We start from the raw sequence: 14,046 nt of genomic DNA, 5'->3' as shown, positions 1-14,046 counted from the left end.
CGCCAAACTAGTGAAATCTGGTTTGTGTGGATGCTGCGTGATGTTTTCCCCGTTACAAATCAGGTACACGAAATAGCAAACAGTACTCCATATGCAATTAAACAATTGAGCTTTATAATTCTTAAATTTGACTATAAGGTTAGTAAAGAAAACAAAAAGGGAAAGGACCCATTTTAATGAAACAGTCTAATGTGCACGTTGGAGCTCACAATTTTCCCGTCCGTTCTTCATCAATTTCCCCTGGGTGTTGTTGACTCCCGACCCCATTCCAAGTCACTCTGTCCTGCAGTCTATGACCTCTCCATCCTGGCCTCTTCTCTCTCCATCTTCTGCCTAACAAAAACCCGCGAATCCCTCGTTCTCAGGCACACAAGCAAGAAAAACACTCCCCTCATTGGACACCGCACATTCCAAAGCCCCCGTTATCCCTATTCGTAACCCAAACACTGCTGCTACAGAGAAACTATTACACTAGCAGTGAAACCTTTCCCAGGGTGTTACATTATCATAAGCCACATTAAATACTATGTAGTAAGTTACAAAGGTTTCCACAACAATTGCAGGGCTCACAATTCATAGTGTCCACATGATTGTTGCTGTCGTCGGATGAATTCCAAATTCTGATTTGTGAAATCACCCTGGATGTGGCTTCTAGGCACCAATTGATCAAGATTCTTCAGTCTAGGTGAAGTCCCAAGAATCGAGTCAAAAGGTACCCAAATAAATAAGGAGTTCCACTAGCATAGCAAGACACACAGCAATAGACTAACTCTTCGATCTTTTGCTCTCATGCCACTAACCCAGAATGGTTTCTTTCATTCAAACAACGTGTTCATTGACAGACTTCCTCATGCTACTGGTGCCTTGAGGCTGGGAAAGACTCCAGCTGCTATCAGCAAACTTTAGACATTAACAAACCTACAATGTTTAATTTGTACAGACACCTTGACACTTTACATGCTGCGAGCTAAAGTGTTACTTGGAGCTGCTCAGATTTTCATCTAATGTTTTATAACATTTAATGCATGACAAAAGGACGAAAATTGATTATGGAGGCTGGTGGTATGGAAGGCGATAAGCATGGGATCTTGCCTTGTCCAAGAGAGGGGCTGAGAGCAGGTGAAGCAAATACCGTAGATACAGTCAAAAACTTTGTCAATTGGTAAAGGGGAAGCGCTGGTTTAGGAGGAAGGAGAATATTTCAGAGGCACCTGTGCAGAGGGTCTTTTTATCTGTGTAAATGTGGCTGAGATGGAGGAACTAGGAAAATAGAGTGGAGGAAGTTTAGACGGATGTAGGAGTCTTTGTGTGTGTGTGTGTGTGTTTGTGGGTAATCTATCCCCTGAGATGGAGGCAGAGATCTGAAAAGGGAATGATCAATGTAAAGGTGAAAGTAGAATGGAAATTGGCAGCAAAAAGTAATGAAATTGTTGGGTTCTTGGAGTGTAGGAAATGGCTTTAACACATTTGTTGGATGTACCAGATAAAGATTTGAGGGAAGTGGACCCAAATATCTCAGAACAAAAACAGGCATAGCTTATGTGCATCTTTTGAAATGAAGACAGTGAATGGAATGGAAGACAAGTTCACGGTGAGGACAAATTCCACCAAGTGAATGAATGGGAGGGTAGAAGGGAACCAATGGAGTAGAGGTATTGTGAGGTTGCAAGTCTCTGAAGATGAACTGGTTGGACCAGGGAACTGGGAAAGATCACGATGGCAGAAATCATTTGAACTGTTATGGACTTGAGTAGGAAGGTGGTGATCAAAGGAGAAAGCATGGAGTCAAGGTAGGGAAAAACAAGTACAGTGGGAGTGGGGGAGGGGCAAGAACAGGCTGCAACAATGGCTTGACTCGGGCAATTCTGCTTGTAGGTGTTGGGAGGTAGGAATGGGCTTTCCATGATCCTCAAAGAAATTAGATCTATGACTATGTGCAAGATGGGGACTGGTTTTCCAGACTACAGCTGCACCACCCTTGATGGCAATTTGATGACAATGTTAGGTTAGAGTGAGTCAGCGATGGTTAATGTACCATCAGCAGTTAACAGTAAGGAGATTTAGAGGAGATAAGGGGCTAGTGGAGGAATTCATGTGGAATAGGATCTCTGGACATGGATGATCTGCCATCTTGGGTGGGGACTTCTGGTCAAAGAATTCAGCACAAAAGTGGAAGTGGTGGAATCAATAAGAAAGGATGGTGAAAATATGGCAGGTCATGGAACTAGGGTTGGGTGCAGATCAGAGAAAAGTGAAAGGAAGAAATCTCGAGGGGTATTAGAACCCAGGAGCTATTGAAGTCTGTTATTTTGACCAGTGAAAAGAAGGAAAAAATGTCATCTGTTGGGGCGCCAAATGCATAGAGAATCAAGTGGAGCTTTGATGTATGAGTTAGTTCTGCAAAGAGAGGTCAGGATGTGTGCTGACATATGGCATGAAGTAGAGGAGTGTAGACAGGATGGCTGATTAGAGTGGAAAATTGCTGATGAGTATAATGAGGTCAAATGAGGGATTGTTTTGCTTTGATAGGAAGAGTAGAAGAATTGACTTTTTCTGATAATGGACAACTACAAAATTGTCTTTAGAGAGATACAAATGTCCTTGTATGTCACAGAAAGTTAGATGTTTATCATGCAAGAAGAGTCATTCCCACTCTTTCCTTGTCTACCTGTCATCCACTAACCCATCTTACCCCTTCCTCTTTTTTTAAACTGGCTGTCTTCTAATCCCCATCTTGACAGAGGGTCTTGCCCCAAAACAGCAACATTTCCTCCCCTGCCTTCAGGTGCTGCTTGTCCCACTGAGTTTCTCCAGCAGATTGTGCTTTTAACTGTTTGAAACAAACACCACAAGAGTTGTCTGTCCTTCTGCTAGCCTTCTATCCGAAGGCTGATAAAAGATCAGTGACTCTTACTTTGATTTCTTTCTCCCACTGAGGCAGCCTAATCTGCCATTTGCACAGGACAAAGCTGCGTACTGAAACCCAAAACAAAAATATGGTGGTAGGTATCTATGGATCAAACACCATCTGTGAGGGCAAAAGGTGTTTGTTGGCGTTTCTGGACGAGATCCTGCATCATGATAGACAAAATGCTTCACAAGTACTGTCTGAACTACAGGCTTCCCCCACTATCCGAAGGTAGAGCGTTCCTATGAAACGGTCGTAAGCCGGAATGTGGTAAAGCGAAGAAGCAATTACCACTAATTTATAGGGGAAAAAGTGGTGAGTGTTCGCAGACCCAAAAATAACCTACCAAATCATGCCAAATAACACATAAAACCTAAAATAACAGTAACATATAGTAAAAGCAGGAATGATATGAATACACAGCCTATATAAAGTAGAAATACATTGCCACACTGTTCTCCGTAGCGAAAATCTCACACAAGCACTCTCGGCAGAAACATGGCGCAAGCGCTCTCAGCAGAAACACTCTCTCCAGTAACCTTTAGGCTATGAAGCTGCCAAATCATACCAAATAACACCTAAAAATACACAGCCTATATAAAGTAGAAATAATGTATGTACAGTGTAGTATCACTTACGGGAATCGGGAAGACATCGAGCACACTGATGATGGTGTGTTAGGCTGAATCGTCGGAGGTTGGGTTGGTGCAGTAGCCCCACCCTCCGGGCAGCAACCTGATACCGATCCGCGAAGCATGCAGTGGTACAGCGGTAGCTGGAACGCACTCAGCACATCTTTAAGAAAAAAGCCAAAATAAACAAGCTAATTAATTAGGTGCTGCCCGGCACGTAATTAATTAGCTTGTTTATTTTGGCTTTTTTTTCTTAAAGATATGCTGGGTGCCTCCCGGCTACTGCTGCATTCTTCATGGATAGGTATCTGTCCGTGGCCCGGGGGTTGGGGTGGTGGGACACTAGGGTGTTGTCTGTTTCCATCAGGGCAGGCAGGTCATCTTCTCCTATGACTCCCTGCATCGATGTCGAAGGTCGAGGTTCGTCGTCTGCTGAAGGCTTGCTTGACTGCTTAGCCTTGCGCATTTTTAGATCATACAGTTCTTTGTAAGGACTCAAACCATCCTGCAAATATGCCCTATACCAACGTACCCTTTCAAAATTAAAGTCGTACTTTATCATTGCAGTGAAAATCTCTCTCAGTTGCTTCAGGTTCAGTTCCTGGATGACTTCACTTTCGGTCCGTTCGTTACTGCATTCAGTTTTGATTGTTATCCTTTCCTCTTCCAATTGCATCAGCTCTTCATCTATCAGTTCTTGGTCACGGGATGCCAAAACCTCTTCAACATCATCTTCGTCAGCTTCCACAAGCCAAACTCACTTTGTCCTTACTTCATTCACCACGATCGAAATGCTTAATTATGTCTAGTTTTACGCTAAGTGTAACACCCTTACAAGCTCTTTCAGGCTTTTCCGATACCTTAGAACTCATCTTGCTAACGGCTGCTCACAGGCACGTGTTTAAGCAGTGCTGGCGAGAATGCAGTTCCAAATCCGGTGGGAGAGCGACTGATTTTTTTTTTGCGCACTGCCTTTTTTCGTAACAGTGAAAACACCTTCTGTTAGCGAAAACAGGTGACTAATGTAGGTCTTTCGTAACAGTGAGATTTTGTAAAGCGAACGTTCGAAAAGCGGGGGACACCTGTACTGAGTTCTTCCAGCATTCAGTTTTTTTCGCTATTGCCTGCATTTTCTGGCTTTTATTTCCGCTTTCTGGCATTTGAATATATTTTAGATTTTTAATACTGTGCTGTCTTATCCTAAGCACCTGCCAACTACCTTTTAAATTTTGTAATTGTATCTGTCTCTACCACTACCTCTGGCAACTCATTTCAGATAACCACCACCCTCTGTAGGAAAAAATACCCCTCAGATTCATGTTCTTTGGATAAGCTGATAAACTCATCTTCTCACGTAGTGGGTAGTAAGCTTTTTGGCATTCTTTATCTGGAAGAGTTGTGCCTGCTGAGTAATCCAAGTATTTTGAAGATTGATTAATAAATTGTTGGATACAAAGGAGTCAAAATGGTCTTAACATACAGAAGCTTGTTGAATGGTGCTGCAGGTTCAAGTGCCATTTAGTGAACTCCTGTTTCTCATGCTGGTCCCTTAAGGTTATAGTCAGGGGAGGCAGTGGGGATAAGTTCCCACCAACTATTAAATGCTCTCAATGGCGTGCATCTCAGATAACCTGACAGCCAGGTCCAGCTCCTGGCCTTCACATGTGGCTTAGCTACTAAGCCTGGCAGAACCGTTTCCATTGACAGGAGAAGGAGCAAAAATGGGCTACCGGCACCTTTAAAACCAGTCACTTCAGGCAGACGGGGTTCGTTCTCCATTGTGGACAGCTCTTCTAGGAGAAGGAAAATGCTCTCAAACCTCCGCCTCCTCATGAGGAAGGCTTCGGGAGTAAACTCCAAGGGAAAAATCCAGAGCTGGAGTCCCTGAGGGAGTCCATCGTTGAGTTCAACACTGAATGGCAATTCCTTTGATGCTGCTGGTGCCAAACTCTATCCATCTCTGCTGTTCCTTTGGACTCAGATCGGCGGAGGAGGGGAACCCGCTATAAAGGCAAAAGCTTTCTCTGCCTATCGCACTGCCCTGCTTGTGTATTAGGTACACAGCTGTGACGTAGCATCCATAGTTGACCCTGGCCAGTGGAGGGCCTCATTTCTTATGTTCTTGTGGTTACCCACTGGCTTATAGGAAATGGAACCCTAGTTTGTATAACCTTTCTTAGTGATTTAACATTTGGTCTTCAGCTTCATTCTAGTGAATCTGCAGGGCACTCTCTCTACATTGCGCTAACCGGAATTGTTCAACATGTCGTCTAACCAGGACTTTGCATTACTTAGCAAAATCTCATCTGGTCTAGTGATCGAGATTTAAAAGGCCAGCATTTTGTCTCTACCCATCCACGGGATTTTAGTAATCTGTTTATATAAACTATTGAGTCCTTTGAGTCTTCACTGTTTCTACCTTCAAACAATGCTCAGTATTAGCTCATCTATTTAGTTTATTGTATATTCACTCACTAAACCAGAAGGTAATGGGGAGCAATATTTATGTTGAGGTGGTCTTTGCCTATCTTGTGCCTGTATCTTCGTCTATGGAATTGACCTACAGCTCAAGGTTGTGCATTTTCCATGCAATTTTCTTTGCAGGTTGAGTATAGAGAAATGGATGAGAGCTTAGCAAACCTATCAGAAGATGAATATTATTCAGAAGAAGAACGCAATGCAAAGGCTGAAAAGGAAAAGAAGCAGGTGCCGCCACCTCAGCCTCCACCACCTGAGGAAGAGATTGAAAGTGATCCAGAAGAACCATCTGGTATGTAAATTTATTAAATTTGGTTTCTACATAGTGGGACGGGAGAGTTGAAGAAACCCTCGAGCCACTGAAGAGGATTATGTTGTGCATGGAATATCAGGTTTCCCCCAAACTGTTGCTTTAGACTTACAAGTTTGACCAAAACAATTCCCAATACTACTACTACTTAAACTCCCAAGTTACAAATCATGAGTTTAATTATGCAATTTAATAACTGCACATTCCCATCCATGGGAATGCAGGAAACCAGATCTGCTAACTACAATGACCTGAAATGGAGGTTACAAGTTCAAGCCCCACACCAGAGCCTAAAGCACAGTAGTTTAGGCTGACATGCCTGCATCGTCAGAGTTGCTGACTTCTTAAATGGATGCTATCTCGGATAGATATAAAAGATCCCAATCCATTATAGCCATGGTGTTAAGCAACATAGAAACTGGGCAACATACATCAAAGTTGCTGGTGAACGCAGCAGGCCAAGCAGCATCTATAGGAAGAGGCGCAGTTGACGTTTCAGGCCGAGACCCTTCGTCAGGACTAACTGAAGGAAGAGTGAGTAAGGGATTTGAAAGGGGAAGGGGGAGATGCAAAATGATAGGAGAAGACAGGAGGGGGAGCGATAGAGCCGAGAGCTGGACAGGTGATAGGCAAAAGGGGATATGAGAGGATCATGGGACAGGAGGTCCGGGAAGAAAGACGGGGGGGGGGGTGACCCAGAGGATGGGCAAGAGGTATATTCAGAGGGACAGAGGGAGAAAAAGGAGAGTGAGAGAAAGAATGTGTGCATAAAAATGAGTAACAGATGGGGTACGAGGGGGAGGTGGGGCCTCAGCGGAAGTTAGAAACTGGGCCTTTGACTAACGAGGATGCCCCGTCTAAGTTAGTCCCAATGGCCAGCATTTGGCCCACATCCTTCTAATCTTCCCAATCCTTGTACATGTCCAACTATCTTAAAAGTTGTTTTGAAATATAGGGTAATTCACCTCAGTGACCAGGTTAATATTTATCTCTCAAACGACAGCACAGATTACAAATAACTGCAATGATCTGCAAGGGGCTTTTAGTCTCAGACCTCTACCCCTGAAAAATGGAGTTCATATGTAACTTGCCAGACTATGCCTTGTAAATTTCACCTGAAAACATTGGCTAACAACTATATGCATCCATTTCCTTTATGAAACTCCTTTAATCCCAAGGACTCAGTTGTTGTTCCTTTCCATACCTTGTGGTGCATTGGGCAGCAACCTTGCCATTTCTTTAGCATTTTTATCTGTTTTTTGTACAAGGCTGAGTTGCTAGCTCAAAGCTCATCCCAGCACGGATGAAAAGCGTGAAAGGAGCCGGCCGGATTCGAGCCTGGGACCACTTGCCTCGAAGTCCAGTGCGGCTGCCACACCACTAGCTGGCAAGTGCTCGGTTACTTGCTTTAATTGAGTACAAAAACTGACCAATCTTGAATTTTCCCCTTTTTTAAATCCTGCATGCACATATTCTCTTCTATCAGTGGTGTCCTTGAGGGTTTCTGACTATTTAAAGAGGGATAAAGCAACTCGTGGGTTCAATTATTCCCTGCAGTGATGTTTTGGGTTGATGACTTGTATCAAGTCAAAATGGGACCTTGCTTTTATGGCAAGGCATAAAATTCTGGTATATATAGGAAGCAAAGCTTGTGGAAGTTTCTGCCTCTATTCACTTGAACTTCTGCAGGTTGGTTCTTTGGTACCTGATGGTTCTTCAGTAATATCACCCTCCCCCCTCACTGAGTCATCCACCAGTCTCAACAGATACTTTAGAACGTAGAACAGGAGCAGACCATTTGGCCCACAGTGCTCTGCTGAATCAGCTAAAAGCAAATCAAAAACACCCAAGCACCCTCCTACCTACACCATGTCTGGGTCCCTCCATCTTACATCCATGCGCCTATCCAAACGTCTCTTAAAAGCCTCCAATGTATTTGCCTCTACCACTATACCAGGCAGTGCATTCCAGGCATCCATGACTTACCCCTCACATTCCCTTTGAACCTACCCCCCCCCCCGCCTTCAATGCGTGCCCTCTGGTATTACAACCTTGGGAAACGTCTTAATTCAGATTTGGACTGATAATTGGCTTGTTTCCGATCTTACCAGATCCAGTCCTCAGATGTGTTATTCCACTAGATTATGCATAATTTAATCATTTTCTTCAGTACAAAACTTCATGTAATTCTGGTGTGCAATATTTCATCACCTTCCCAAATTTTTAAAATTTGTCAATTAAAAAAAAATCAAACAATATAAAAAGACAGACCCATCTTGCAATCTCATTGATGGCTGATGTCCTCAATGAAGGGTTAAAGCTGTGATTGTCTCTTCGTGCTATGTTCAAGCATTTGATTGGTGACCAATGTGATTTGGAATCAAAGAGATAAAGGGAATTTAAAAACCTTCTAGGCACTGCAAATGCTGGAAAGACCATATTGGTCCCATTTCCCTTCATAGATGTGACAGCACAGTAGTGTAGTGGTTAGCACAATGTTTTAAAGTACCAGTGATTCAGGTTCAAATCCCACCACTGCCTGCAAGGAATTTGTATGTTCCCCCACTCCCCCCGTGGTCATGTGGGTTTCCTCCAGGTGCTCCGGTTTCTTCCCTCAGTCCACAGTTGGTAGGTTAATTGGTGGCTGTAAATTGCCCCTTAATTAAAATCGAAGGTTGTTGTACGGCATGACTCAAAGGACCAGAAGGGTCTGTTTCGTGCTGATCTCAATACAATACAATAGATGTAGCCAGACCTGCTGAGTTCCTCCAGCATTTTAGTGTATGTGTCGCAAAGGGAATTTGAGGTTCAGTTGATGGTGGTAATCTTGCTCAAGCTTTGCTACCATTCATTTGGTTACTGTCTCGCATTTCCATGTTGTTGGATTCTGATGCTTTCAATCAAAGGTTCTTTCAGAAGTCAGGAAAGAGGCACAAAATTTGTTGCTTTGCGATTGTTTTATTAAGCATTAATAGAACAATAGAAGTTGAAAAATGGACATCAATAGAGCTCTCGTAAGTGAAGGAAGGGAGAAGTAAAAAGATGGTGGCAAGTTTCGAGGTCAGCTTCTAATACTGCATAGATAAGAAACATTCCATTCAAATTCGCAGATAAGAGTTGGCCAGATAGGTCTTATTCAAATAATGGAACACCAGAGAAACTTCCAGAACTTTTCAGAATGCAAAGAAATGTAACCACCAGGGAACACACTGAACAGTTGCATATACATACTGTGACCACTAGGAAGCATATTAAGCAGTTACATGTATATAAGTAGTTATAAAAAATACCAACAGGTAATTTGTTAAGCTGCAAAGAATTAAACAGTAAGATAATGACAATTAAACAGTCTAATCCAAAAGTGTCATGCGTTATGCGTATGCATGATTTTATCTGTGGAGAAAACGACTGGAAAGGGAAAAAAGCTTTGAGAATATGGGATTAAAAGACGCTAATGATTTGTAATTGAGGGTATAATGCGATTGTGAACATTCGAGAGGAAGCTGATCAGAAGAACAATAATTTTACTAAAATTAGATTTATTTTTTGAAAGTAAGAAGTATTTGGTTGCATGTTTATTGCAAACCTGTAGGGATTGTGAGCAGACTTCGGGTTATCTCTCCCAGATATGGAGTGAATATTTAAATATTAGATGGTCTTGGGCTTGTTTGAGAGCAGTAAAAGTGATAGAGAAAAGCAGAGTAAAGAAAAGGCTTTTACTACACAGAAATGGGGGTTGTATTTACAGTGTGGGGAAAATTATAGGAAGTCTATATTTTTCATAGTTGTGACGGAGAGAGCTTTTAAACTAGCAGTTGTGTATTTGTGCTAGTTCATCTGGATGTATCCAACAATACAATGGATGACTCTTTAAAAAAAACTTTAGAATTATGCATGATAAAAGATGCTGAAATATTTGTAATCAAATTTTATTTTCATGTGGTTTTATTTCTCCCTCCACCCATTTCTTTCCCTATTTCCTGTTGCCACGGTATAGGCATATAAATATTGGCAACCCAGCTGCTGTCAGCATTATGAGATGGTGATCAGCAAGTTCTTTGAATGTAGAGTTACTTGAATATAATTCGCTTTTACAGCTTGGCATCAGTTGACAATACAGAAACCGTGTATGAGGACTCCTAGAATAATTACGGTTACTGTAGTTTGTTTTTTCTTTCCACTGCTTCCCTTCTTCCCTTAGGACTACCAAGGTCAATTCTTATACAGCTTTTGCTACTTAAGTTGATGTCATCCTGAGCAGGTCATGCAGTTTTGGTATTGCCTAATGGTTCATGGACTGCACCATAAAGTCGATATTGGGAATCTGCTTTTTCTTTCTATTCTGAAGGATTTTAAATATCCGTTTTTGAAATAATTGTCTGATAGGTTGTGGCTTTTGTCTATTTATATCTTTGTAGTTTTAATGTAAATTTCAGGAAGTATTAATTTGCATTCAGTAACCCCAAAGATTGTGCAAAAGATTTTAGTGTACTTCTGCACGACTTTTTGCAGGCCGCCCAGCACATTCCTTGCTGATTTGATTTTACAGTGAAACGGCACACTTTCACTGTATGTTTTGATGTACATGTGACAAATAAAACTAATCTTTAAAACAAATACTTACAAATGCCAGAGGAAGTTCCTGTATATTCAAGCCATGCACTTTTCTTGCTGCTGCAGTAGGGAAGGAGATAAAGGTCACACACCACCAGGTTCAAGGACAGTTATCACCCTTCAACTATAAGAATCCTGAACCAGTGTGGGTAGTTTCATGCATCTCATCACTAAACACAATCTATGAATTAAGGACTCTCAAACTCATGTTCTCAGTTTTATTTGTTTGCTTGTGTATTTATTATTATTATTAGTTTTTTGTATTTACACATTGGTTGTTTGTCAATCTTTGTAGTTGATTCTGTTGTATTTCTTTGTCCTACTATGAATATCTGCAAGAAAATGAATCTCAGGGTAGTATATGGTGACATATACGTACTTTGATAATAAACTTACTTCGAGCTTTGAACTTTGTAGTCTATAGTCAAAATAACAACATTTAGAGTTACTAACCAAGCAATCAATTCCAAGTTGGATTGACAGACAAATGTATTGATTTTTTGTTGTTAAATCATTTGTATTTTTGGCAGGCAGCAGGAGGCACATATGGGGAGGTGTAGGAGGGTCATGCTTAAATAATTTAATAATTGGCAATATAATTAATTCAGTGAAAGCGTTTAAGAGCAGGTGTCATGGAATGAGCCTGCCAAAATGAGATTCAATATTGCCAAGCCATCGTGATTTGTGGACACTACCCTGGCAACCCTTTCAACGATTCTCAATCTTGTAATTACCTGCCAGGCATTAAATTTCTATTTAAAAAAAACTTATATAAATGTTACATTAAAGTTGTTTTAATATAAAAACCGCGGAAATTAGGGAAACGAGTAGTGTGCGCATGCGTGTGAATGTTTTTACGTTCGTTCCCGCAGTGCATTGGAGCAACATCAATCTGGCAGGGTCGATCGCAGGTATGTATTTTTAAATTACTTTTATTTATTTTTAATTTTCTGCGCTTTTTAATTTGTGTTCTGTTTACTTTTATGTCGCAGGCAGTGTTTGTGAGGAAGGAAGGTGTTGAGGACTATTGGGTTTTTTGGGGTCCACAATATCTTCACCTGATGTTTGATCTGCGCTTGGGAACCTGGCGATCATGGTTTGATCATGGGGGCTTGTTTAGAACAGATTTCAGAAAGCGCATGGAGAGCTTCCTGGACTAGTCTTGTTAAGGCTAGCAGTTATCAATCCTTACATGGTGTTACCTATCAGATTTTATTTTTAATTGAAGCCTAAGGTTTTTGTCATATTTCTTCATGGTCCAAGGTTAAAAGCTTTATTGCACTAATTCTGTAAGTTCATTCTTATCAGGTGTTGAGGGTGCTGCTTTCCAAAGTCGTCTACCTCACGATCGCATGACATCACAGGAAGCAGCCTGTTTCCCAGACATTATCAGTGGTCCTGCGCAGACCCAGAAGGTATTTCTGTACATCAGAAACCGCACAGTAAGTTCTAATATCAATCCATAATTTCTTTATTGCTGAATATTAGTTATTTAATAACGGGTGTTCAGTTTAATTTACAGAACTCCCATCTGTGGCTGGTGCATGCTGTTATTGTTTTGGATAACTTAATAAAGATTAGAGCATTCATTGCGTAATTAAAAATGATTCATTCGGACATATTCCAGGCCATGGGAGTACATGCCAGGGGATGCTCGGTGCAGTCAAAGCAAAGGTTCTGTGTGGAGGGACTGCACTCTGGGTTCCTACTAATAGTAGGCATTGAGGGGCCAAGTCAAACAAGAAGTTTGAGTCAACTCAGAGGGCCACCATAAGAATCAGAATCAGATTTAATATCACCAGCGTACGTCTTGAAGCTTGTTCACTTTGTAGCAGCATTACAATGCAACACATGATAATAGAGAGTAAAAGAAAACTGAATTACAGTAAGTATAAAATAGTTAAATAAGTAATGCAAAAACAGAAAAAAATTAGTGGGGCCGTGTTCATGGGTTCAATGTCCATTCAGAAATCAGATGGCAGAGGGGAAGAAGCTGTTTCTAAATTGTTCTATATCTGTAGAGCATGTAAGTTTTCTAACATCTTAAAGGAATAGAGCACAATTGGGAGTAGAGTGTCACACCGTTTTGAAGTCCTCTGTGTTGCAAATCTTTGCAGAGTTTCTTTATAAGCCAAGCAACACACACAAAATGCTGGAGGAGCTCAGCAGGCCAGGCTGTGTCTATGGAAAAGAGTAAACAGTCAACGTTTCGGGCTGATACTCTTCATCAGGATTGGAGAATAAAGATAAGAAGACCCTCCCTGACTTCTCATCTTTTTTCTCCAGTTGTGATGAAGGGTCTCGGCATGAAACGTCAACTGTTTACTCTTTTCCATAGACGCTGCCTGACCTGCTGAGTTCCTCCAGCATGTTGCTTGGATTTCCAGGATCTTCAGATTTTCTCTTGTTTGTTCTTTATAAGCCACACAATTTCACCCACTTGGGTAAAAGTTAGGATGCACATGGTTCATAGTGCGTAGTTCCAGTTATTGTCTGCTATGTTCAAGGCCCTTTTCTTCCATGTTCAATTTCACTGCTCTTTTTTATATACCGTGTGCTTCAAGCTTTATGTATAAAACCACAAGACAGAGGAGCAGAATTAGGCCATTCAGCCAATCAAGTCTGCTTTGCCATTCCGTCATGACTGATCCCAGATTCCACTCAGCCCCATACACCTGCTTTCTCATCATATTCTTTGATGCCCTGACCAATTAGGAAACTTATCAACTTACGCCTTAAATATACCCACTGTCTTTACCTCCACTGCAGTCTGGCAGAGCATTCCATAAATTCAATACACTCTGGCTAAAAAAATTCCTCCTTACCTATGTTCTAAAAGTCAATTTTGAGGCTCTGCCCTCTAGTTCTGGATACCGCCACCATCCTCCCACATCCATCTTATCTAGTCCTTTCAATATTCAGTAGACTTTAATGAGATCCCCTGCATCCTTCTAAATTCCAGTGAGTCCAGGCCCAAAGCTGCCAAGCGTTCCTTGTATGCTCACCCCTTCGTTCCCAGAATCATCCTCATGAATCTTCTCTGGACTCTCTCTCCAATGACAACACATCCTTTCTGAGATACGAGGCCCAAAACTGTTGACAAT

General features: G+C 41.6%; 1 protein-coding gene across 2 annotated transcripts in view; it reads left to right on the top strand.

Moving 5' to 3' along the window:
- Positions 1-14,046, top strand: part of kdm1a (lysine (K)-specific demethylase 1a) — a 90,177-nt gene that overhangs the window by 5,612 nt on the left and 70,519 nt on the right. The window contains exons 2-4 of one of the 2 annotated variants that reach the window (XM_063035245.1): positions 6,145-6,310; positions 11,815-11,853; positions 12,251-12,384. In XM_063035245.1, coding sequence (XP_062891315.1) covers positions 6,145-6,310; positions 11,815-11,853; positions 12,251-12,384 — 339 coding nt within the window. The remainder of the gene's footprint in view (positions 1-6,144; positions 6,311-11,814; positions 11,854-12,250; positions 12,385-14,046) is intronic. The other variant, XM_063035246.1, reaches the window with a different exon arrangement.

The sequence above is a fragment of the Mobula hypostoma genome, chromosome 28 (assembly GCF_963921235.1).
Source record: "Mobula hypostoma chromosome 28, sMobHyp1.1, whole genome shotgun sequence".
Classification (NCBI taxonomy): Eukaryota; Metazoa; Chordata; class Chondrichthyes; order Myliobatiformes; family Myliobatidae; genus Mobula; species Mobula hypostoma.
The sequence above is the reverse complement of the archived record's forward strand: the minus strand, read 5'-3'. Positions and strand labels throughout refer to the sequence as shown.